At 37.3% G+C, this 26,990-nt stretch overlaps 1 protein-coding gene across 1 annotated transcript in view; it reads left to right on the top strand.

Annotated features, from left to right (window-relative positions):
* Nucleotides 1-26,676, top strand: part of SPATA16 (spermatogenesis associated 16) — a 258,898-nt gene extending 232,222 nt beyond the window's left edge. The window contains exons 10-11 of the mRNA XM_002814293.4: nt 1,654-1,737; nt 26,349-26,676. Of these exons, the coding sequence (XP_002814339.1) occupies nt 1,654-1,737; nt 26,349-26,471 (207 nt within the window). The 3' untranslated portion in view covers nt 26,472-26,676. The remainder of the gene's footprint in view (nt 1-1,653; nt 1,738-26,348) is intronic.
* Nucleotides 26,677-26,990: the final 314 nt, after the last annotated feature.

The raw sequence follows: 26,990 nt of genomic DNA, 5'->3' as shown, positions 1-26,990 counted from the left end.
AGATTTAATCAAGAAATGAGCTGCCAACATTTATAATGTTCATCTAAACCTGCTAAAAGCATGTTTAATAAATACTGATATTAGAGTAAGCATAGAAAGTTGTATGACTAGCCAAATAATAAAACTATGCATACTAAAGATGAAAACTATGAAATAAGTCTATGAATCAAGGAATTACCAAGTCAAAACTGGCAATAATCCTTTCTAAACTTTATGGTTGTGTGCAAAAGAACACTTTCTAAAAGGTTAAGTGTTTATCCTGCCATTCATAAGGCACTCAGAAGTATAGTAAGTATGGAGCTTTCAAAGTGCATATTATAGCCAATTTTAGATGATTAATGCTCCTCTGAGATAAGAGGAAGCAAAGAAAATGTTAATTTAAGAAGCCGGCAAAATGTTGATCCTGTCTTCCTGAAAAGCACATTCAAGATTTAAATGAAAAATACAGGGGAATTCTCTGCACTTAAGTCTTCTTAATCACACATCTATGTTTTTTTTTTTTTTTTTTTTTTTTTACTGGAAATACTTATTTTTCAAAATATACACGAAGCGCCTCAAACTAGCATTACTGACATTCCTTTCTAAAGTGTAATTTTTCTCTATTTGAAACCCTAGAAAATGAAATTTCATTGGATATTTTTGTACTTATATACCCAGCAGAAAAAAATTTAAATATATGTAGATGTATATCTGTATGCCAAGCATTTAAAAATTATATATTTTATAAGGTTTCATGACCTTCAATAATAGATTTTACTTTGCAACTTACAAGTGTGGGTTAACCTAGAGAATTAATCCTAGCAATACCCTGTATGCTGCTATCTAAACAGTGATTGCTTAATAGAAGATTTTGAGTGACTCAATTCTCTCTCCTCCTGCTTACACGCTGCAATATCTAAACCAAAGAAAGATTATCTAAGGTCCATTACTGTTTGATGTTATAGTGAACTGAATGGGTATTTTTTAAGAACTTTTTTTAACCTTTGAATAGCACATGGCTTGATGTAACTTCATTTCACTTTTGTGGTCACATACGCACCATGTGTACAGGATACTTTCACATTAGAGTACAGCAGGTGCCTGTTTGGGGCAAAGGTTAGAATGTTTAAAACTTGCCTTTGAATGGGACCTAAAAATAAAAAAAACTTGGCTATTTTAAAATTTTAACAAAGAAAAGAATAGTAAAAGAAGTTAAATGAGTTAGATTCTTTAAGAGGCAATAAAATGGCATAATTGTAGTATTGTCCTCTGGTGAGCTTTTGCTTGATGCCTAGAATTATGATACATTAGCCTCAGGAGAAAACGCTAAAACGCCTTCATGTACTACATGCCATTTCCTGAGAGAATTAACTACTGCCTTCATTCTTTACAACCCAAATCTGTTTTTCACAAAACATCAACACTTACTACATTAAAACCTATATGTTTTCTACAAATTTTCAAGAAGAATCTTTTCATTGTTTCAGTATTTTATATCTGCAATAATATTCGGCAATGACAAGCAAAGAAGAGGTGGCAATATTCACTGTAGGAAAGATGAGTAATAAAATCATCAGCGTACAAATGATTTTTTAATTAGGTTTTAATCTGTGTATTTAGAGAAGTTATATCTGTGTGAATTCCACACTGATAATTTTTATCTTGGTGCCACAGCTGCAATCACTAATGGCAGATGCTATGGACACCCTTGAAGGAAGAAGAAACGATAATGAACGTGTGTGGAATACAATCCAAAAGGTAAAACTTTGAGCTGAAGGAAAAAGATCTATTATTCTCAAGGAAAATGTCCATCTTGGGTCAAATCTGTTTGGAGGATAAAAAGAAACCCAAGTTCCTTGGGTTGTTTTTTGTTTTTCTTTTTAAAATAAATGCAGCTCTCTCCCTGGAAGTGTGACCAAAATCAAATATGGATTTATTTAATCTGCTTCTTTTCCAACAGACTGTGTTCATATGCTTTCGTGATTTTTCTTCATTATCATGCTCATTTTCATATTCTATTTTCATTATCTGCACCTTCCTTCTCGGTTTTATAATTCTTTAAAGCCCTTTCATCAGTGTTTTAGTCCACTCCCCAACTATATTTCCACTTTTTTCACTTGAGGAATAATGACTACATTTCAGGGAACTACAAAGAAACTAGCACATTGATGTTTTTAGTAAAGGACTAACATACTGGTTGTTAGAAACAGAGGAACATCCCATCATTGGCTACTGGGGTTTAAATGCAGGAAGTGCCGAGATGCACCTGGACCCATGTACTCAGGAGACTTGTGTGACATGATAGGACTCTCTGAAAATGTGAAAGTTAGTAATCTTGGGTCTCTAGTCAAACTCAAAGTAGTAAGTTCTGATCAATCAACTCCCCATTCATCTTCCTCTCATCATTGTAAAACCTACCAGGGGAGACTGGCATCAGGAGATGTGAAACAAACAAAAGAACCTTCGGTTTAAAAGCCAACCCTAAGGGATTCTGGAGCACCTGAGGAAACACGTGTCTTTTGTAATGAACTCAGAGGCCCTGAGATATACAGTTGACCCTTGAATAACGTGGTGGTTAGGAGCACAGTCAAAAATCTACAATTAGCTTTTGGCTCCCTAAAAACTTAACTACTAATAGCCTACTATTGACTGAAAGCCTTATGATAACATAAAGCATTGATTCACACGTATTGTATATGTGTATTATATACTGTATTCTTACAATAACGTAAGCTAGAAAAAAGAAAATGTTATTAAGGCAATCATAATGAAGAGAAAATATATTTACTATTCATTCAGTGGAAGTGAAGGCCTTCACCCTTGTTGTCTTCATGTCGAATTGGCTGAGGAGGTGATTGGTCTTGCTGTCTCAGGGGAGGCAAAGGCAGAAGAAAATATGCCTATAAATGGACCGACACATTTCAAACCCATGTTGCTCAAGAGTCCACTGTATGTACAAAAAACCAGAAATTGACTGTCAGCAAATATATGTTGAATACGTATCTACCATGCCAGAAAAAAAGTTAGATATTGGAAATATTGTGCTCAGCAAGACAGGCACGGCTCTTGCCTGTATGGTCTTTATGATCTACAAAGCTACTTATGGGCTAACTGAATATTACAAAATAAAGGGAATGTTCAATGATCTATGGAAACAAATGGCAGAATAGCCTTGTCTGGGAGGTCAGAAACACTGTCTCTAAAAAAATGATATTTATACAACATTTAAAGAATGTGTAGTGGTTTTCCAGGTAAAAGGGGATATTTCTAAACACTGGGACCACTTCGTACCAAAAGTGTTTTTTAAAAAAGCATGGCACATTCAAAAACTAACCAAAATGTAAAGAAGATATTTCAAAATGAAGTGCAGAGGCAGGAGAAATTACAGAAGGACTTACAAATTAAGTTTGGAATGTTTTAGAGTATATTTAACTAGAAAATGTTTTTAAGACATCTTTAGGGCTGTGGTGGGGAGAAGAGATTGAGGGGCTACAGAAATGTGGGGAAGTCAGTTATAAAGTAGGGATCATCATCCAGGTGAGATATGCTGGTGTCTTGGTTTAGGGTTGTGGGCACAGAGAAGAAGAGGAAGCCGATGGACCTAAGAAACATTCAGGAAGCCACATCTATAGGCCTTGTTCAACTGATGGGATCTGGGAGTTGAGAGAATAGAAAAGGTTAAGAATGATGCCTAGATACTTGCTTGAGCAATTGAGCAGGGAATAGAGAAAGGTTTGCTGGTGCCACTTACTAAAGAAGAAGACACTCTCATAGGAGCAGCTTTTGGCCAAGAATATAAATGCCTTTAGAGTTCAGTTGGAAGAAAGAAACCATGCCAGATATATGAATGGAAATTTAATATAAAGAATGGTTAAGTAATTTATGAAGTTGTTAATTAGGTAACTGAAGAAGCAAAGGAGAACAGTAAGTTGTCACAAAGAAAACCATTAAAGAAAGCAACTACCATGTCTTAGGGATGGGGAATCAAAGAGAAGTTGGAATGGCTAAAACTTAGAAACTTGGAGCAGGGACCCTACTAAGCCAAAACTCAGACTCCCCACTAGAAGGTGCTGCTCAGCTGGTGTCCCTGAGGTTGGAGTCCTGAAGGGCTGGGACCCAAACCTCCAAGAAGGGGCCACTAACCCACTGGTGCTGTGGGAAGTGATGGGGAGGCGGGTAGTAATGGATGTAGTTTGCAACTTTTGGAAAAACTAAATTTGGCTGCTACTACAGAAAACAAAGTATGTTTCTGATTGATGGTTTATTGAAGAAATATTCCCAGGAACCCTAAAGCAGACAGAAGTAAACAAGAAGCAAAGAAGAAGCAAGTCCCTTCTTTCTCCTCTAATGCCCTCTGATGACAGAATCTAACAGTTGGCAGAAAAAGAAATGGAATTGCAGAGTCCCAGCTATATTTATCACAGAGCTGAGTATAAAAGAGCGGATTTGCAGTTGCAAGGCTATAGGTTAACAACTGGCACAAAAGTGCACCCATGTTCACATAGGGTGCTGGCAAGACATCCAACAGGAAATACAAAAGCCTGGGGTTCTGGATAAAAGACTGAATAAAGATAGATATTCCTTAGTCATTGACAAATTGTCATTAGCTGAAATCATGGCTTAGAAAGAGTATAATAGAGTAAGGAGAGAAGAGGGCCTTGAGGAGCACATTTCAAACTTTGGAGGAGAAGCCCATGACAGATACTAAGAAGGACTGGCAAGAGGAATTAGAGATAGAGCAGCCAAACGCAGTCCTGATGAGACTCAAGCAATATAATCACATGTCTGCGTTGGCTATAGAAATAGTTGTTTAGAACAAGGGTCAACAAACTACAGTCTGCAGGTCAAATCTAGCATATTTTCTATTTTTGTCAATAAAGTTGATTTCACACAGCCATGCCATTTATTTACATATTATCTAAGTCAACTTGACTGAGTTAAGTAGTAGCCACAAAAACTATAATAGCTCACAAAGCCTAAAATATTTACTATCTAGCACCATCAGAAAACATTTGCTGGCCAGGCGTGGTGGCTCACACCTGTAACCCCAGCACTTTGGGAGGCCAAGGCGGGCGGATCACAAGGTCAGGAGTTCGAGACCAGCCTGGCCAACATGGTGAAACCCCATCTCTACAAAAAATACAAAAATTAGTCAGGTGTGTTGGCACATGCCTGTAATCCCAGCTACTCAGGAGGCTGAGGCAGTAGAATCACGTGAACCCAGGAGGCGGAGGTTGCAGTGAGCCAAGATCGCACCACTGCACTCCAGCCTGGGCAACAGAGTGAGACTCTGTCTCAAAAAAAAAAAAAAAAAAAAAAAAGCATTTGCTGTACTCTGGTGTAGAGCATTACTTCTCCCAAAAAAATTGCATTTGTATACTAAATATTTGTATTTACAAATCCAAACAGTAATAGAACAATAATCCAATTATTAACTTCTAGGGACCAGCTGAAAAGATACAATAAGGATTGACATGACATCAGTCTATATCATGTAAACAACAACTAATTTCACCTCACTTGAAAGATCTTTGATACCCATGTTCATAGGAGCACATCCTATGATGGATTTACCACTATTGTGCGACATTACAGTTGTTACCTATTGCTGTGTTACAAACCAAACCACTCCAAATGTAGCAGTTTAAAACAACAATTCAATATTATCTCACAGTTAGTTCTGTGAGTTGACCAGACTCCTGCAGGTGGCTCTTACTCAATGCATCTCATGCAGTTTAGTCAAATGGCTTCCATGCATGGGGCTGGAGTCATCTGAAGGCTAAAATGGACTGAACTCCAAGATGGTTCACTCATGTGGCTTACAGTTGACACTAATCATTGAGGTAGTTGACTGGAGTACCTAATCGTGGCCTCTCTATGTGAATTAGGCTTTAAACAGCGTAGCAAAATAGTGGCAAATCCATCACAGAATGTGCTCCTATGAACTGGGTTTCAAGAAGGGGAGTATTTTAAGAGAAAGGAAGTAGAAACCATCAATCCTCTTAAAGGGTAAGCCTAGAACTTGCACAGCAAATCCCATCACATTCTACTCATCAAAGCAGTCACAGGCCAGCTTAGGTTCCAAGAGTTGGAGGAATCAATCCACCTCCTCTCAATGAAGGATTAATATTTGTATTCAATGAGAGAATAAAATGATGGCACCATCTTGGAAACAATGTACAGTAGCAGGACTGTGGCTGTGTGTCCCAGGCTAGAAATTATATATTCAAGCAAGCAGGAGGATAGTAAAGTCAAGGCCTCCAAGGCTGAAACACAGTACAGCCACTCTACCCAACCACTGGCTATCTAGAAAGGCTCACTGGTGAGCAGCCAATCTTTCCAAATTAAGAGCCCTGATAACGATCATCACTTTCTAAATGAGAGGTCTTGAGGAAGACGTGAATGGGAAGGAACAGGGTGCCAAATTTTTCCCAAGGGCTTTTAATTTGGTTAATGTGACTCTACAAAAGATGATTGTATCACTTTCAGACAATTCCGGTAGCAAGTAAGTAATTTCCTTTTTACTGCTACAGAGTTAATTTGCGTGTGCAGAAAAAAAATAATTAAAAAAAAAAACCTAATTGTACAAGCTACACTGTGTTCTGAGCCCAGTAGAAGTTGATATCAGCATCACCACTTCTGAGATCTGTTATCTGTAATAGAAACAGCTGTTGTACCTAATGAAAACACTTGAAATTTTCATCTGAAGCAGCAGAATTATAGCAGAACCTCCTAGTTCCACATAGTTATAGGATCTGTCAGAATCCCCATTACCTAACACAATTTTCAGGGCTCTACTTTGCTATAGGTCTATAAAAAGCCGATCAAGATGAAATCTGATTCATGAAAGCTGACCTCCTGTCTACATTTTGTTTTCTTTGAAGTTTCTCTCAGAGCCCAGAAAGAGACGGAATGAAACAAATGTATTTTCTCCTGATTCACCAGAATGGAAATATATTCTTTACAGAGTTTTAGGAAAGTGGTTGTGGTTTTGGTTTGGCTTTGCGGGGTATTTCCTAACAATTAACTCAAGAAAGATAGATGTCTGTAGGTTTAGCTATGCAAATACAAAATTACCAGGTTACGATTTTTTTTAAAAAAAGGTAAATTTTTATGTGTTGGAAAGTCTGCTGCCACAACATATTTAATTAAGGATAGAACATTTGCTTAGTTTTATTATATGACTAAAACACCTGAGGAAACATTTTCTTTTGAACATCCCACAAATCCTATTGACACATTGTTCATTTATGCACTCATCACACATTTACTAGGTACCTCCTCTGTGTCAGTCGTCATTCTAGACATTGGAGAAACAGCCGTGAACAAGTAGTGCTCTCATAATGTCTGCACTCTACTGAAGTAGGCAAACACTACCTAAAGAAATACAGAATATGTTATAAAGCAGTGAATGCCCCATGGGGGAGAAAACGCAATAGGAAAATGGAAAGTGCCAGAGGAGGGAGCATATCATGCAAATATCTGGTGAAAAGCATCCCAAGTAAAGAAAATAGCACATGTAAAACCTGAGACTGGGCCGGGCACGGTGGCTCACGTCTGTAATACCAACACTTTGGGAGGCCGAGGCAGGCAGATCACCTGAGGTCAGGAGTTTGAGAACAGCTTGGCTAACATGGTGGAACCCCGTTTCTACTAAAAATACAAAAAAATTAGCCAGGCATGGTGGCACACACCTGTAATCCCAGCTACTCTGGAGGCTGAGGCAGAAGAATCGCTTGAACCCAGGAGGCAGAGGTTCTAGTGAGCCAAGATCGCGCCATTGCACTCCAGCTTGGGTAACAAGAGTGAAACTCTGTCTCAAAAAAAAAAGAAAAAAAAGCACCAAACCTGAGATTGGAGTGTGCCAACATGCACAAGGAACAGCAAGCAGGGTAGGGTAACAAGCTGAATGAGTGAGAGTAGTAAGAGACGAAGTGAGAGAGGACATAATGCTTTCCAAAGAAGCACTCTAAGCTGTTAAGTTGGAAATAGATTGAAGAAGGCAAGAATAGAAGCAGGGAAATGAGTTAGTCGGTTATTGCAGTGAGAGCAATAATGGTGGCTTCACCCTTGAACGCAGTGGTAGGAGTGCAGGTGAGAAGTGATCTATTCAGAAGGGCAAAGGCTGATTTAGAGAGAGACTAGTATAAGAAAACACAAACAAAATAAAACAGGAAAACCCTGAACTAGCAATTTGGAGACCTGGGTCTGTCACAAATTAAGTCAGAAGGCACTTCCTTTCTCTGCAGTGTTCTCATGTGTAAAATAAGGATATTGGGCTGGATGATTCTAAGTCCCCTTGCAGCTGTGATTGAACAGGCCTTTTGAAAGTCAGATCATCAAATGAAAGGATAGGAGTTAATATTTTCTGAGCTCTTAATAGGGACCCAAACTCTCCTATTTACTTTACATATACCGAACTCATAATCCTCACAAGAGGTAAAAAGTATAATGTACATCCTGGCTAACACGGTGAAACCCCGTCTCTACTAAAAATACAAAAAAAATTAGCCGGGCGTGGTAGCGGGTACCTGTAGTCCCAGCTACTCAGGAGGCTGAGGCAGAAGAATTGCTTGAACCCAGGAGGCGGAGGTTGCAGTAAGCCGAGATTGCGCCATTGCATTCCAGCCTAGGCAACAGAGTGAGACTCTGTCTCAAAAAAAAAAAAAAAGTATAATGTATTAAAGAGAGAAGTTTTGCAGTTTGCCTAAAGTCACACAGCCAGTAAATGGCAGAGCTAGGAATTTATCTGACCTTGGAGCCTAAATTCTTTCTTGATAAAAGCCCGTTTTGTGCTGCCTGAAAAGGCCTGGTGACCAGCACTGTTGTCTGTATAGTTGAACATTCAGGTGTGAGGCTGAGTGGGGAATTAAGGTGGCCTCCAACCAAAGTGGAATTTAGCTATAAACCAGCCCAGTTTGTCTTCAGTTCTCAAAATAAAGTTCTTTCAATCTGAGCCAAAGAGTCACTGAGGAATTTATGCTAGTCTACCTCTGTAACTCACTTGTATAGGATCCTCCATCTCTGTTCCTCAGTTTTCCATCTATATCCAGAAAGAATACAGAGCCTAAATCTGCAAATCCTTAACCATTAATTCAGCTCCCACTCACGGGACCGTGGGCAAGTTATAGCCTTCTGAGAAGCATGATGTGTCCTTACCCACACCACTTTTAGCTCCCATGATTTTCTGTTACCATTGAATCCCAAGGTCCCTTGGAGTTTTAAGAACTAGGCTTAAAGTAAATAGAAAAAGGGGTCTTAAAAAAAAGTACCAACTGTTAAGTTGGAACACTTCTATTTCTTCTTGTCATAGAATCAAACAGCTAAGCAACACTCTGTCTGCAACTAAGAAGAAAAAGTTATTTGCTCTTCATTTATAAAGCCTAAACCGGGCACTGAGAAGATCAGCATTTAACCTGGTATGACATAAAGTATTCCCTTGTTCTGCTATGCCTCTGGATCACTGATTGAAGACTAAATGAGGAAAATAAAACTTTGTTACATTAAAAGTAATGAGAAAAGTGCTCCAGCATATACTTTCAGACCTGTGAGTTTTCTTGAGGAGAAATGCCACTTTAAAATTTCATCTAATATAATATAGTATCTCCTAAGCTTCAATGAATCCAACAAATAGAGTATAGGTAGATCTCTTTAAACCGTCCATATGAATTTATTCAAAATTATTTTGCTTCTTGTGTTCCTTTTTAACCTCAAAATCTTAACTTATGAATCATACTCATTGTGATCACACAGAAATGGCATTCATTGATATACTAATTTGATCTTTTAGGATGAAAATGTGATGGAGTTACATGTTACTTAGCAACTCTGTTCTGTTCAAGACTGTTGATGTAGGCAAAGCAAACAGAAGAGAATACAAATTTGGGAAACGGGGCAGGGGCAGTTGGTTGAGGAGGTGGAGGGAAGAGCCAATTGGAACGTTTTATTTACTTTCCACATCAGCATTTAAGCCCAAATCCTTCCAGAAACCCTTCTGAGAGAGATTGTACACATGGCACTATCATTCATCGGCCAGTCATTTGGGCTAATACGTGGCTAGGTTAGTACTTCTGAGAGTAGTGCTGTCTTTTCAAAGATTCAGCAGCCGTATCATTCATTTGCAAAGCAGTTTTTCCAGCAGTCAGCCTTTTCCTGTGTGTCTTGTTCTTTAAGGAGTCTCTGCAGATTTATTGCAATTTGATTGTGAATCTTCTTGCTTTTGGTTATGGGCTTCCTTATTAGCTATCCCCAAATTCCTTTACAGCGTGTGTGCTCCAAGCACTACTGAGCAGTTCTGTCCAAGGTGTAGTGCAGATCATGCAGGGAAAGAAACCTAAGTGCTTTTACTGCTGATCACGCTGGGGAGGAGAGGAAAGGTTCCTAGGACAAGCAGGGAGGGAGACAAGACCCAAGGGGCTGAAAGAGGCCAGGTTCCTGGGACTAATGGATCTGTGTTAATGGCATCCAGGCCAGCAACTGCAGTGGAAGAGCCTTAACCAAAGTCCTAGCAGAGCCTCCTGATTGTGTTCAGAAGCTAAGCCCTGGGGCAATCGGACCCGGGAAGGGAGGACCTCATTTTCAGATGGTTTACAGAGCAAAGCCCAAGACTCACCTGCGGAATGGAGAGACCCAAAAGCCTTGGTCTGGCCATCTTTCCCACCACAGTCCAATGCTCCAAATCTAGATGGTGAACTTCAACTATAATTTAAACCAACATCTTTCTCCTCTGCCTTCAAGGGAAAAGTATAAGGTTAATAGGTAAAACATTTTCAGCAGCTGCATTTGCTAATCACCCACTTTCCACCTGTAGTTGGCCTTGCCTCCAAAACTGGAAACACCTCTTTTAAGTGCTTTGTTGGCTGAAAATACTGTCTTCTAAAACTTTGATGATTTGGCAGGAAACCTCTGCAGCAGAAGTATTTCTGAGCAGGTGTCAAATCGTGGCATGGCCCTCATCTAGGGAGCATGTATCCAGGAGCTTGGCCACAAGAATTTATCAAGGGGCAGACAAAGCTAATCTGCCACCATTCACATGTACCTAATAAAATACTGTATTACCCCACAAATTATCAAACTATGTTAGTTTGTCTGAAGCTTGCTTTTGAATAACTATCACAATTGGAACAAGCTACAGAAAAATTTATTTCAGATAAATAATTAATAATGATGATGACAGATATTGTCAGTTATTATTCCTGATATCTTAGTGTATGCCAAGCATTTCAATACATTATCACATTTAAATGATTGCAACAACCCTATAAGAGAGACGTCTTTATCTCTCTTTTGAAAGATGAGGAAAAATAGCTGTGTAGAATTAAGTAAACAAGCCCAACTTTGTAGTGACAGGGTTTAGTTTTGAAATAGATTTGTTTGGGTCAAAGGCTCGTTCTTAATTGTTGACTAGCACCCTTATATTAAACCAAACAGAGCTGCCACAAGTCAATGGCACAAAGAACATTGCCTGACCTAAGTTCAGATTCTGTAAGACAGCCAACGAGACAACCTTTGAGTCTGCTTTTTGGCAGGGAATCCTTTGTCTGTCACTAGGTCACAGCTTGCTGCCCATCTGATGAGTTGCCCACACTGCTTCGTGGTAGCTGCCTGACCCACTGCACTTCCCTGAATCATGATGCTTTTACTGTCCTCCCTCACCATCCTTCCCTTTGTAGACATATCATGTTAAGGTTTGCTTTGATAGTTCACTATTTTCCCTCTTTCTGCAACTTCAGAACTTCAAGGAAACAGCTTAGAAATCTAGACATTTCTGCAGTATACTTACTGTTGCCCTGAGGGTCACTCTCTGGTGAATAATCTGAATTACCATCCCGAAATGCATCAGGCTTTCAGTGAAAACACAATTTTGTAAGCATATATTGCCATAACCCCTCCAAGTTTTACCATCACAACACAGGGGGTCTTGAGGCTGGAAGTGGACCAACACAAAGTCTACCACCTCCACTTCCTGAGCACTTTCTCTGCCTGATCCACTTATGAGCTAATTTATGGAAGTGACTAAAACAGAAATTGGAAATGCTCATATTAGTCCAAACCTATTAGAGGAGTTTTATCTTTGCAAAAGTTTTTCAAAATACATCTTTCCAAATTTCAGTGTAATATTCTGGTGAGAGGAGTGGAAACATATATCTAAATTGTATGTTGAACTGAAGAGTAAGTTTGTAGTTCCTTCTATACATTGCTTCCTTTAAATTACTAAAAGTGTCTTCTTTGCTTGGCAGTCCAGGATTTTATTGCCTGTCTTTTATACATTAAGTTTTGCAATCCTTTATAATTCTGGAGAATAACAGAATAACAGCTTATACCACTTGGTAGCTAAATGAACCATAGGACATCTTCCATTCTGTATTGAAAGTGGGATTAATACGGAGTTCAGAGCAATTGACTTGTAGCTCATTCAGTCATTTATAGTGTATTCATTATACCTTTCATCTTTGGGAGAAGGGCAAAAAATAAAAGTGCCTTTACATGCAGCTCTAAAGGAAGACATGGATCATTTATCCTTCTGATTATGATTTTCTTAAAATGATACCTGTGGAGAAGGGGACAAGACTGGAATCTAAAACACACACAAATTCCACAGCAAAATATACCCATGTCTCTCAGCATCATCAAAACTGAATTAAACTAATGTGTACTCTACCAAAATGACTTTCTGCTGGAGAATAGACTCTGGAGAGGAACAAGAGAGGGCTGGTGAGAAGATGAGTGTGGACATATGTTGGAGAGATCCTAACTTAGATGTAGAATAAAGTAAGACCTATCTCTTATTGCAAGAAATTTGAAAGGCTTTTAACTTCCAAAGACCTCTTATGGAAAGAAGGCTCCTTCAGCTTTACAATAGGTGATTCACTTTATCATATTAATAAAGCTATTTAGAAGCAACTGGTCAAACTGATTCAAGAAATGAAAGCACATCTTCCTAAGGCACAGGGGTCAAAATCATTTTTCAAAAACCTATGATAGAGTACTTCTACTTTGAAGAATATGGAGTAGATGTACTTTCCCCCATTCACCCCATTACATAAAATTAAAATCCCTAGGCATGGCTGGGCATGGTGGCTCATGCCTGTAATCCCAGCACTTTGGGAGGCCGAGGTGGGCAGATCACCAGAGGTCAGGAGTTCGAGGCCAGCCTGGTCAACACAGAGTGAAACCCCATCTCTACTAAAAAAATATAAAAATTAGTTGGGTGTGGTGTCACATGCCTGTAGTCCCAGCTACTTGGGAAGCTGAAGCAGGAGAATCACTTGAACCTGGGAGGCAGAGGTTTCAGTGAGCCGAGATCATGCCACTGCACTCCAGCCTGGGTGACAGAGCAAGACTCCGTCTCTCAAAAACAAAAAAACAAGGTATCCCAATCTTCCTACCCTAACAGGGTAGTGTCAGAGAAGAACAAGTAGGGAGTCTAGACTTTTATCCCCAGTAGGAAGTAAATCTCCCCTTTTCCTTCCCCATCGTTGCTGGTATGGTGTTGGAGGAGACCTGGTAGAAAGTCAGGATTTTTAGCACCCAGCAATGGTGGTGAGAATTCTCCCACAATGTCGTGTCAGTGAAGGCCATGTGGGAAACAGTGATAAGATATTCCTACCCTCCAAGCCACGAAGGTATCAGTGGAAACCCAGTGAGGAGCTTGAACTCCCATCCCCACCCAGAAGTAATGAGAAGCCTCTCCGTCAGGTGTTATGGAGGGTGAATTTGGAACCTGAACTTCTGTTTCCACGTGGAAGTAACAAGGCAGTTCCCTCATAACAAAATACCCAAAATGTCCAGATTTCAAAGATCACTCATCATACCAAAAACCGGAAAGATCTCAAACTGAATGAAGAAAGATAATCAATGACTGCCAAAACAGAGATGTCAGATATATTAGAATTATTGACATTTTAGGCCGGGTGCAATGGTTCATGCCTGTAATCTCAACAACTTGGGAGGCCAAGGCAGGTGGATCACTTGAGACCAGGAGTTTGAGACCAGCCTGGCCATCATGGCAAAACTCCATCTCTATTAAAAATACAAAAATTAGCAAGGCATGATGGCACATGCCTGTAGTCCCAGCTATTCAGGAGGCTGAGGCAGGAGAATCACTTGAACCCGGGAGGTAGAGGTTGCAGTAATGCAAGATCATGCGATTGCACTCCAGCCTGGGCAATACAGTGAGACTCTGTCTCAAAAAAAGAAGAATTATCTGACGTTTTAAAGCAGGCATTATAAAAATGATTTAATGAGCAATTACAAACACATTTAAGTGAAAAAAATAGTCACAGCAAATAACAGAAAGTATCAACAAAGAAAGACAAACTATAAAGAAAAACTAAATAGAAATTTTAGAAATGAAAAAATAAAATAACTGTAACAAAAAATTTACTGGATGGACTCCACAGCAGAATGAAAGGGACAGAGGAAATAATCAGTGAAAGAAAGATAGGACAATAAAAATTACCCAATTTTAGGCCAGGCGCGGTGCCTCATGCCTGAATCCCAGCACTTTGGGAGGATGAGGTGGGCAGATCATGAGGTCAGGAGTTTGAGACCAGCCTGACCAATATAGTGAAACCCCCATCTCTACTAAAAATACAAAAAATTAGCTGGGCGTGGTGGCATGTGCCTGTAATCCCAGCTACTCAGGAGGCTGAGGCAGGAGAATCGCTTGAACCCGGGAGGCGGATGTTCAGTGAGCCGAGATCATGCCATTGCACTCCAGCCCAGGCAACAGTGTGAGACTCCACCAAAAAAAAAAAAAAAAATTACCTATTCTTAACAACAAAGAAAAAATAAACTGTAAAAAAAAATCCTCTGGGATCTGTAAGACTGTAATAACAGATTTAATATTCATGTCATCAAAGTTTCAGAGTAAGAATAAGAGTGGGCAGGATGAAAAAAGCTCTCAAAGAAATAGTGGCTGAAAACTTCCCAAATTTGGCAAAAGACAAAATTATAAATTTAAGAAGTTGAGTGGATATCAACTAGGATAAGCCCAAAGAAACTTATACCAAGATACATCATAGTCAAACTTCTGAAGACTAAAGGCAATAACATCTTAAAAGTAGCAAGAGGGAAATGATGCATTATCTATATGAAAAAATAAATGACAATGGCTTTCTCATTAGAAACTATGGAGGCCAATAGTAAGTGGCATAATATTTTTCAAGCACTAAAAGAAAAGAATTGCCAACCCAATGCAAACATCTTTCAGGAATAAGGAAGAAATTAAGACATTCTCAGATGAAGGAAAACTGAGAGAATTCATCATCAGAAAACCTACCCCAAAAGAACAGCTAAAGAAAGTTTTCTGAATAGAAAGAAATCAAAAGAAAGACCTAGAAATATCAAAAAGGCTGAGAGAACACAGTAAGCAAAAATATGACTAAAAATAATACACTTTTCTTCTCCTCTTCATCATGTTTGGTGGGGGAAACAAAAATAATAACATTGCTTAATGTAGTTCTCAATTTATATAAAGGATTTAAGATAATTAAAATGGGAGAGGGTGAAGAGACAAAGAAGGCAATGATTCTATACTTCAAATTTAAAATGAACACACACACATATTTTACGTACACACACATAATATCTAGAGCAAATACTTAAAAAGCCATACAAAAAGATATATCAAAAACTCTGGTTATGTCAAAATGGAATTCTAAAAAATGTTTAACCTCAAAAAGGTAGGGGGGTGAAACGGAAGCAACAACCAAGGAAAATAGAAAATAAAATGGCAGACTAAGGTCTAACATACCAATAATTACACTAAATTTAAGTGGCCTAAATACACTAATTAAAAGACAGATATTGGCAAAATAGACTCCAGAATATGACCCAAATATTCTGTCTACAAACTCACTTCAAATATGATGACATAGAAAGCTTAAGAGTTAAAGAATGTAAAAAGAAATATCATGTAAACATTAACAAAAGGGAAGCAATAGTGGTTATATTAATATCAGACAAAGGAAACTTCAATCAAAAAAAGTTACCAGAGACAGGGAGGGATATGATATTCTATAACAATAAAATTATTAATCTGCCAAAAAGACAAAGCAATTCTAAGTGTATGCACAAACAACAGGGTCTGCAAAATATATGAAGCAATAACTGATGGGACTAAAAGAAAAAATAGACATGTCCACAATTATAGTTGGAGATTTCAACTGCCCTTTCCCAACAATTGATAGAACAACTAAATAGAAAATCAACAAGAATATGCAACAACTTAATAACACTATCAAGCATCAGAATCTAATCAACGTTTATGTGCCCATGGAACATGCACCAAAATAGATGCTATTCTGGATCACAACAAACTTAAACAAATTTCTAAAAACTGAAATCATAAAGAATGTGTTCCACAACTGCAATGGACTCAAACTAGAAGTCAATAACAGAAAAATCTGGAAATACTTGGATAGTTCATGGATCAAAAAAGAAGTCTCAAAGGAAATATAAGAATATATTGAACTAAATAAAAATGAAAATATAACATATCAAAATTTGTGGGATACAGGTAAAATAGCAATGAGAGAAAAATTTATAGCACTAAATGCATACATTATAAAAGAAGAAACTATCTCAAATCAATAACTGAAGTCCGAGTTCAAAAACCTAGAAAAAGAAGGACAAAATAAACAAAGCAAGCAGAAGGAAGAAAACAATAAGGATTAAACTAGAAATCAATGGAAATGACAACAGAAAAATAGAGAAAATCAATGCCACAAAGAGCTGGTTCTTTGAACAGGTTAGTAAAATTTAAAAAAATATCTAGCAAGACTAACAAATAAAAAAGGGAGAAGACACAAATGACCAATACCAGGAATGAAATGGAACATCACTACAGATGCTGCAGACAGTAAAAGGATAATAAGAGAATCTTAGAACAATTCTACATATATAAATTTGACAACTTTGATAAATATACCAGTTCCTCAAAAAACATGCTACCACCACTCACCCAATATAAAATAGTTTCATTAACCCTATAACTATTCATAATTATAAACTGCCCAGAAATCTCCAAGCCCAGACGGTTTCACTGGATGATTCTACCACACATTTAAAGAATTAACACCAATTCTGCACAATTTCTTTCAGAGAATACAAGAGTAGCAAACCCTTCCCAATTCATGTTATAAAGATAGTATTATCCTAGTACCAAATGGGACAAAAATAGGACCCAAAAAATCTACCAACCAATCTCTCTTGAATATAGAGGCAAAAATCTTAACATTATTAACAAATAGAATTTAGCAATATGTTTAAAAATTATATACCATAACTAAGTGGGATTTATCCCATAGATGCAAGGATGTTTGAATATTTCAAAATCAGTGTAATCTACCATATAAACAGATTACAGAAGAAAAATTACAAGATTATATCAATTGATGCAGAAAAAACATTGGACAAAATTGACACTCATTTATGATTTAAAAAATACTCAGAAAACTAGGGATAAAGAGGAACCTCCTCAAATTGTTAAAGAGCATCTCCAAAAATTCTATAGTTATATACACTTAATAGTGAAAGAATAAAATCTTTCCCTCTAAAATCAAGAACAGGGAAAGGATATTAGCTTTCACCACTCTTATTCAACATAGTGCTGGAAATTCTAGCCACTGCATTAAGGCACAAAAAGGAAAGAAAAGGCATGTAAAACAGAAAGGAAGAAATAAATCTGCCTTTCCCTATTTGCAGGTGACATAATTGTCTACATAAAAATCCCCCCAAAAAAATGAGTTCAGCAAGGTTGCAAGATACAAAACAAATGTACAAAACTCAGTTGTACTTTTATATAACAACAATGATCAGGGACGCTAAAATTTAAGACAGTATTATTTACAATTGCTCAAACAAATGAAATACTTTTGTGTGAATCTAGCAAAACATCTACATGAATTGTATGCCTAAAATTACAAAACAGTGATGAAATCAAAGATCTAAATAAATGGAGAGATATACTGTGTTTATGGATTGAAAAACCTCGCATAATATAGACATCAAACTCTCAAATTTGAAATTCAAGACTTTTTATATAGCTACAGTAATCAAGAATTTGTGTACTGATGGAGAGATTAACACAAAGCTCAATGGAACAGAATAGAGAACCCAGATATAAACCAATATATCCTGTGCTGATTGTTTTTATAAAGGAGTAAAAGCAATTCAGTGGAAGAAGAATACCATTTTCAACAAATGATGCTGGAACATTTACACATCTGTAGACCAAAAATAAAAGAAAACTAAAACACAGCCTTGACCTAACCCTTACACTTCATACAAAAATTAACTTGAATTAGGTCATAGACTTAAATGCAAAATGTAAAACTATAAAACTTCTACAAAACAATAGGAAAAAATCTACAGAATTTTGGTCTATGCAAACTTCTCAGACTTGACACCAAAAGCACAATCCATAAAAGTTTATAAATTAGACTTCATTAAAATTAAAAACTTTATCTGTGGAAGGACTCTGTAAAAAAAAAAAAAAAAAAAGGATAAAAAAAGCTCAGCATGAGAGAAAATACTTGCAAACCCTACATCCAACAAAAGACTATATACAGATTCTATAAAGAGCTCTCAAAATTCAGGAGTAAAAAATAAAGCCAATCCAATTTGAAAATGACAAAGATATGAACAGACATTTACCAGAGTGAATGACAATTGAGCATCTTAAAACATGTTTAACATCACTAGCCATTAGGGAAATGCAAATTAAAACCACAATGAGATGTCACTACACACCTATTAAAATGGCTAAAATGAGCAATAATGACAATACTAAATGCTGGTAAGGACACAGAGAAATTAGATCACTCATACATTACTAATGGGATGTAAAATGGTACAACCACTGTAGAAAATAATATGGCAGTTTCGGGCACGGTGGCTCACACCTGTAATCCCAGCACTTTGGGAGGCCAAGGCAGGCGGATCACGAAGTCAGGAGATCAAGACCATCCTGGCTAACACGGTGAAACCCTATGTCTACTAAAAAATACAGAAAATTAGCCAGGTGTGGTGGCAGGCACCTGTAGTCCCAGCTGCTCAGGAGGCTTAGGCAGGAGAATCGCTTGAACTCGGGAGGCAGAGCTTGCAGTGAGCCAAGATCGCGCCACTGCACTCCAGCCTGGGTGACAGAGCGAGACTCCGTCTCAAAAATAAATAAAATAAATAAATAAAACTAAATATAACCTGGGGATAACATCACTATTGTAAAGCCTAAGATCAGTGCTTGAGATATTTGGCAGACCCTGCACTTGATGGATCAGCTGACACCACCCAGACAGATAAACTCGCTCATCTGACCTTGTAACCTCCACCCAGAACTGACTCAGCACAAGACAGCTTCGACTCCCTTTGATTTCATTTCCAATCCAACCAATCAGCACTACTGAAAAAAAAAAAAAAAAATTAAATATGCAGCTACCATATAACCTAGAAATTGCCCTCCTGGGCTTTTATCCCAGAAAAATAAAGACTTATGTGCAAACAAAGACCTGTATACAAATGTTTATAACTTATTTTACAATAGCCCAAATTATTGTAACTTATTTTACAATAACCCCAAACTGGAAATAATCTAACTATCCTTTAAAGGATGAATGGTTAAACAAACTGGTAAATTCATACCATGGAATATTAGTCAGTGATAAAAAGAAATAAACTATTGATACAACAACCTGAATAAATCTCCAGAGAAGTGAGAAGTTATATACTATATGATTCCTTTTAGATAAGCTTCTTGCAATAACAAAATTATATAAATGAAGAACCTATGGCCAGGCACGGTGGCTCACTTCTAATCCCAGCACTTTGGGAAGCTGACGCAAGCAGATAACTTGAGGCCAGGAGTTTGAGACCAGCCTGAGCAATATGGCAAAACCCTGTCTCTACCAAAAATACAAAAATTAGCCTACTGTGGTGGCACATGCCTGTAATCCCAGCTACTCGGGATGCTGAGGCAAGAGAATCACTTGAATCCAAGAGGCAGAGGTTACTGTGAGCCGAGACCACACCGCTGCACTCCGGCTTGGGTGACGCAGTAAGACACTGTCTCAAAAAAAAAAAAAAAGAAAACAAAGCTTATTAGTTTATTAGTGGTTGCCAGGGCTTAAGAAGAGGTTAGGGACCAGGAGGAAAACAGATGGCTATAAAAAGGTAACATGAGAGATCTTTGTGGTAATGGAACTGTTCTGTATCTTGACTGTTATCAATGTCAGTATCCTGGCTGTAGAATTCTACAGTTTTGCAAGATATCAACCGATGCTGGGTAAAAAATATGCTGAGTCTTGATGAGTTTCTTTTTACTGGTGTGTGTGAATCCTCAATTATCTCAAAATAAAAGTTTAATTTAATAATATATATTCAAACCTTCAGATAAATCTTACCAAAATTAATTTTTTTTAACTATGATACATGGTACCTTAGCCTGTTCAGGCTGTTATAACAAAATGCCATAGACTGGGTAGCTTATGAACAACAGAAATTTATTTCTCATCATTCCAGAGGCTGGAAAATCAAGGCAGTGGGTTGGTGGGACTGTAAACTAGTTCAACCCTTGTGGAAGTCAGTGTGGCGATTACTCAGGGATCTAGAACTAGAAATTCCATTTGACCCAGCCATCCCATTACTGGGTGTATACCCAAAGGACTATAAATCATGCTGCTATAAAGACACATGCACACGTATGTTTATCGCAGCATTATTCACAATAGCAAAGACTTGAAACCAACCCAAATGTCCAACAATGATAGACTGGATTAAGAAAATGTGGCACATATACACCATGGAATACTATGCAGCCATAAAAAATGATGAGTTCATGTCCTTTGTAGGGACATGGATGAAACTGGAAATCATCATTCTCAGTAAACTATCGCAAGAACAAAAAACCAAACACCGCATATTCTCACTCATAGGTGGGAATTGAACAATGAGAACACATGGACACAGGAAGGGGAACATCACACTTCGGGGACTGTTGTGGGGTTGGGGGAGGGGGAGGGATAGCATTGGGAGATATACCTAATGCTAGATGACGAGTTAGTGGGTGCAGTGCACCAGCATGGCATATGTATACATGTGTAACTAACCTGCACATTGTGCACATGTACCCTAAAACCTAAAGTATAATAATAATAATAATAAAAAAAAAAGAAAATACAAAATCCCCCCCCAAAAAAAAAAATCAAGACAGTGGCAGACTCAGTGTCCATTGAAGGCCCCTTTTCTGGTTCATAGATGGTGCCTTCTAGCTGTGTCTTCACATGGTGGACAGAGCAAACAAGTTCCCTTGGGCCTCTTTTCATAAGGGCACTAATGCCATTCACGAGAGCTCCATTCTTGTGACCTAATCGCCTCCCAAAATCTTACATTCTAATACTATCACTTTGGGAGTTAGAATTTCAACATATGAATTTGGGAGGACAGAGACATTCAGACCATAACACATAGTTTCCTGGACTATGTGATAGCAAAATTTCATAATAGTTTTCTAACTCTATATTAAATATACTGAAAAGTGTTATCATTATGGGTATTTTCAAGAGTTGGTGATATAGTTTGGCTTTTTTTTTTGCATGTTTTGTAAAATCTCAGGGGTAGGTACCCCAGATTTTTATGTTACACTCTTATGACTAAAATACTAAATAATATACCAAATTCACTAAATGAAAAAGGAAAAACTTAGGGGCTTATCTGTCTGTTTGAATACTAGCCAAAAGCTAAAGGAAACTGCTCTATTATGAACAGTAGAAACAACTCCGTTTCAGAAACTAAGTTTATTTTAGAAATTAATTTCAAGCCTATTTGAAAACAATTGTAATTCTAATAAGAATTAAAATTCAAACCATTTTGGATGATAAATATTTAAAAGCTTTTGGTCTGGAAATAAAACTGGAACAGAGCAAAGAAACTAATGTTATCAAATCCACCGTGGTGGGGTGAAATGTCTGTTTTGCCCAGAGGATTTTGGTCCAAACTGCTAATCACTGAAAACACATTCCCATTCTGTAACTACCACTATAGTCATATAAGCCTGATATTTATTCCTGATGAATTTTATTCCTATTTCCTCAACTTTCTTCTTTGAAAAAATCTTTTAAAGCTTTAATTAAAAAAAAAATTATTTGAGCCCTCAATTCCTAAGGCATGAACATGTGCAAGCAAACCCATATAAACACACCTAATCCTCTCTCCTTGATTCGGACTACATGAAATTTAATAGGAAGCCTAAATGGAAGCCCAGCATCTTCCTTCTCAGTATAATTTACTTGTTCATTCATGTTTGAGATGAACTTCTTCTCATCGCCATTACTGGCAAGAGAGAAGCTTGGTTCCCAAGGTATACACTAAGCCTGTGCCAGGGGACACCAACCAAGTAGGGAACATCAGTGGGAAATGATAATTTTGGAAAGGATCAAAGTCATGTTTGAGGGGAAAATTATAACTTAATTGCTCTTCCCTTCACTTTATGGTTTAGTAGTTATATTCAGATGCTAGGGCTGCCATAGCAAAGTACCACAAACTGAGGGGCTTAAACAACAGAAATGTATTGTTTCACAGTTCTGGAGCGTAAGAGCCTGAAATCAGGGTCTTCAAGGTGGGGTCCCTCCAAGGGCTGTGCAGAAGAAACTGTTCCCTGCCTCTCCCCTAGTTTCTGGTGATTTGCTGGCATTCTTTATCGTACCTTGGCTTGTGGGGGTATCACCCCAATCTCTGCCTTCCTCTTCACATGGTATTCTTCCTGTGTGTGCATCTGTCTCCAAATTCCCCTGTTTTATAATGACACCAGTCATTTTGGATTAGGGCCCACCCTAAGGACCTCATTTTAACTTGATTAGCTACGTAAACACCCTATCTCCAGATAAGGCCACATTCTAAAGTACTGGGGGTTATGACTTTAACATATAAATTTAGAGGGGGACACAATTCAACCCATAATAGTAGTGTTTAAGTGTGAATTAAAAGGTGTTGAGAAACTGGCTGATGACAATTTCCTTACTCTTTGATATGGGTTATGGCCAACAGTCATATGATGGGTCAGAACCTGCCCTCCTACTGAGATATTTCATTCCCCTCTATCATCAGACATCCTAAAATTCTCTGCAAGCTCATTTGGTCTAATGTCCATATCACTGTAATGTCAAGTCCACATTGGCGCATATATACACAAAAAAAGTTATCTGCCCATTTTTCAAAGGGGAAAATTAGACCCAGAATGACAAAGTAGCCTATCTGATACAGTTAAGCAAGCAGATTCTGTACCAAAGAGAGTCTAATAAAGCCTCTGCTTCAAAAACTGTGTACTTTCTTGTGTACTTACATATTTCTTTGTGTTTTATTTTCCTAAGGGCTTTACAGAAATTTCTATCATTTGCAATCTGTTCTTCTAGTTATATGAATCTATTTTCTCTTTAACCAGCATTTTTCTTTCCTTGACATAAAAAAAAAGAAAATAAAGAACCAGCTTTTCTAAAAAACATGTTGCAGCTCTCCTACACGTTAGTAAGTATAGAAGCTAAAATTGACTTACTTTGCTGCATATCGTGTCATTCATCTAATGGTGTAATCTAAGGGAATAACCTCTGATTTGAAAATGTGAGTACTCAGTTTTAGGACTGGACTACTTGGCTCTGATGTGAGTGTAAGTCATGGAATTTTATGACCAGATGTGTCTTTGGAAATTATCCAGGCCAACCCTCTTTTAATACCAACTGTTGGTGAAAACTCAAGTTCAGAAAGGCCAAGTAATTTCCCTGGGGTCACAGAGCAGGGTTAGAAGCCAACCCGAGAGCAGAATTCAACATTCCTACTGACTCCTCATCCAGTGCCCTTTCTACTCCTGGCTGTTTCAAGTACACAGGCAAGACAGTCTCAAAGCTAAACAATGGTAAAAGAATGGTGGCAAGAGAAAGTCATGTTTATTTAATTTATAGAAGTAAAGAATGCCTTCTGATATCCCTCATTCCAGGCATGACTTAAATATGGAAAAACACATGGTTTTCTGAATCTCTTCAAGTCTTTTATCAGAGAGTAGGATTACTGAGGGTCTACAATTTCCTAGGTTTTGGAAATAGTGGACAACATGGACCTGGTCCCTGCCTTATGGAGCTGAAAGTCCAGATGAGAACACAGATGTTATATAAATCATTATAAACAATTAAGTTTAAAAATTACGATATCTAAAGAGATGAAAAAATGTTACTGAGAAAACCAACTTGGCCTGGGTTCTAAAGGAAGACTTCCCTGAAGCATTGACGTTTGACCTGAAATCCAGAGGATATGTAAATGTTTTAATGGACATGTTCCATTAGGAAGATCGAGGGGGCATAGAACAATGCATGACTGTGCTCAGATAATTGAGAGATGTCCCACATGGCTAAAGCAGATGGATTGATGTTAGACAGCACCAGAGATACAAGTGAAACCTGATAACCCAGGTGTAGAGGTGTATAGACCATGTTAAGAGTTTAGAAATCCATTTAATATAATTAAGCAAGGGAAAGATGTGAGATCAGATTTATCTGTTTAAAAGTTCATTCCAGCATCATTATGAGATGGATTAAAGCACAGGAGGGAGACAAGCCAGGTAGGAGGTGAACATACAGGCCAGGTACAGCACGCACGTAGTATGTGCTCTGGACCTGCCCAGTTAATTCAGCAGAATTCTTTTATTCCAGTGACACATCTTGTGTTTCTTCTTTGTCTTTTTAAAATAAAATGCAACCCCATTACTCAGTACTGCTCTTAATGAACACAATTGTTTTTAAAAGACAGCAGATACCTAATGGATATTTAAAAACAATTATTTCACTGTCTTATTGAAGGAAGCTTTTTGCTGCATTAGAATTGTAATTTAAAATTATATTTGGGCTAATTGCAAATATTCTCATTGTAAAGAACTTTGATTTAAATGATACATTGTCAATACAAATAATGTGAACGAATCATCAACTCAACTATTGAAGTAATGGTAAACTGCCATCCATTATATTTGCACTGACTGTGTTCCATGTTAATTTTTTAATGTCTTAATTTGGTGAAAATCAGATAGTGTATATGTGTATGTGTGTGTGTATATGTATGTATATATATATGGAATACATAGAATAATGCATTAACTTCATGGAGGAATCCAAAAATATTCTGTCAAATTATTTTTATGTGTCCTGCAATGATCAGACATCATAAAAAAAAAAGTGCTTTTTAAAAAATGTACCTGAAATAGTTTTTACAAGGGTTTCAAAAAGAATAGTTTTCATATAAATAATTTATCTTGTTTTCTTAAAAAAAAAAACAGTGGACCATTTATGTCACTGGTATGATATGAGACCTAAGCATAACATATGGATGAGTGCTACCATTTATTATTCTCTTTTTGACAATCTGAATTATCCTTTGGATATTACTCTGAATGATAAATCAAGCAATTTAAAAGTGGAACTCAAAATTGGAAAATTGAAGTTGTAAGTGCTTTTATCTTAAGTAGATGATACATTCATGTACCTTGAATAGTAAGTGCTCTAGCTTTGAGTTAACTTTATGACAATGAGCTCTTCAGTGAGTAATGTTAGGCTAATACAATATGCAGGTCCTAAGAGTCAGGGTTAAGTATGAATTGTATATCTACTGACTTTCATGAGAACTCAATTCAGCGTATGTGTAAACTTTTATTCCATAGTTTTTTCTGACAAACAGTATACTACATTCCTTCAACTGCCATTGAACAATTGTAAGTTTTCTTTGAAGAAAGACTAAATCTTTTTCAAGAATTGTTGTGTATATCATTATTTTACCTTATTCCCTGGAGTATGGCATTTTTTAAGAAAATGCATTCTTTCAGAATTTTGATTGAAAGGAGACATGATTCTTGCCAAGACTATACAAATACTCATTTTTCTCCCATGTTGGTTAGGAGCATCTATATGCTAGAATCTCTGGCTTTGAAGGAGGTAAGTTTGTTTGTTTGTTTTCACTCTTGTTGTTGATAAAGGAGATGGAGAAAAGGCTTGCCATGGATTAATCTTTTACCATTCACTTTCCTTTGAAATCTCTGGTTTTACTGACCATTAAAAACTTCATGGTGACAGTAATCCACATTTCCATTCCCAATACCTTGGACCAAGTGATAAGGCAAACTCCTGCACTTCTGCTTTGTGTTAAGTTAGTAAAACAGGGAGACCTGTAATGGAAACAGAAGAAGGCTTTTATGTTTAATCATTTCTGTTTCTGCCAGTTCTGTTCCAACATGGATTTGTATGTGCCATTTATTTTAAATACCTCACCATTTTTATAAGTATACAAAACCCAGGAAACCAACAACAAATCTTGTTGCATCTGTTTATTTCTTCTAGGTTGGACAAATTGAAGATTTTCTATACCAATTAGAGGACAGTTTCTTAAAAACTAAAAAACTGAGAACTGCTCGAAGGCAAAAAACAAAAATGAAGCGACTTCAAACTGTTCAGCAGAGCTAGTCATTAGGGAGCAGGCACTACCACTAAGATATCCCAGAAGAGGCAAGGGTATCCACCGCAACGCCCACCTAGTACTGTGAAGCTGGATAACAAAAGCTTGTCACCAAAAGAAAGAGGTCGTATTCCCCTCAGTTCATCTTTACCAAAGACATTCTATGTTTCATTAATCTCAACTGGCAGCAATAAATATTCTCAGCAAGTTTGACTTGACTTTTGTTCAGATTTTTCTTGTTTAGTTAAAGAGCTTATAAAATGACCATCAATACCTCTTTCACTGCCTTGATCTTTCAAAATGGACAAAGGTATATCAGGTGTACCCAATAATGCTTATAGTATACATCTATAATCATGTGTATTTATTAAGAATCATTCACAGGCCACCTACAGATACAGAAAACAATATAAATGCAAAATTGAACTTATAAAACTAATAATGTACTTTCCCAACTCTTATAAAGATAGTCATACATGGTATGTCTGACATCAGTTAAGTTGTCTCATTAAGTTGTTTTTTTCCTC

Source organism: Pongo abelii, chromosome 2, assembly GCF_028885655.2.
Source record: "Pongo abelii isolate AG06213 chromosome 2, NHGRI_mPonAbe1-v2.0_pri, whole genome shotgun sequence".
NCBI lineage: Eukaryota > Metazoa > Chordata > Mammalia > Primates > Hominidae > Pongo > Pongo abelii.
This window is presented reverse-complemented; position numbering and strand designations above follow the sequence as displayed.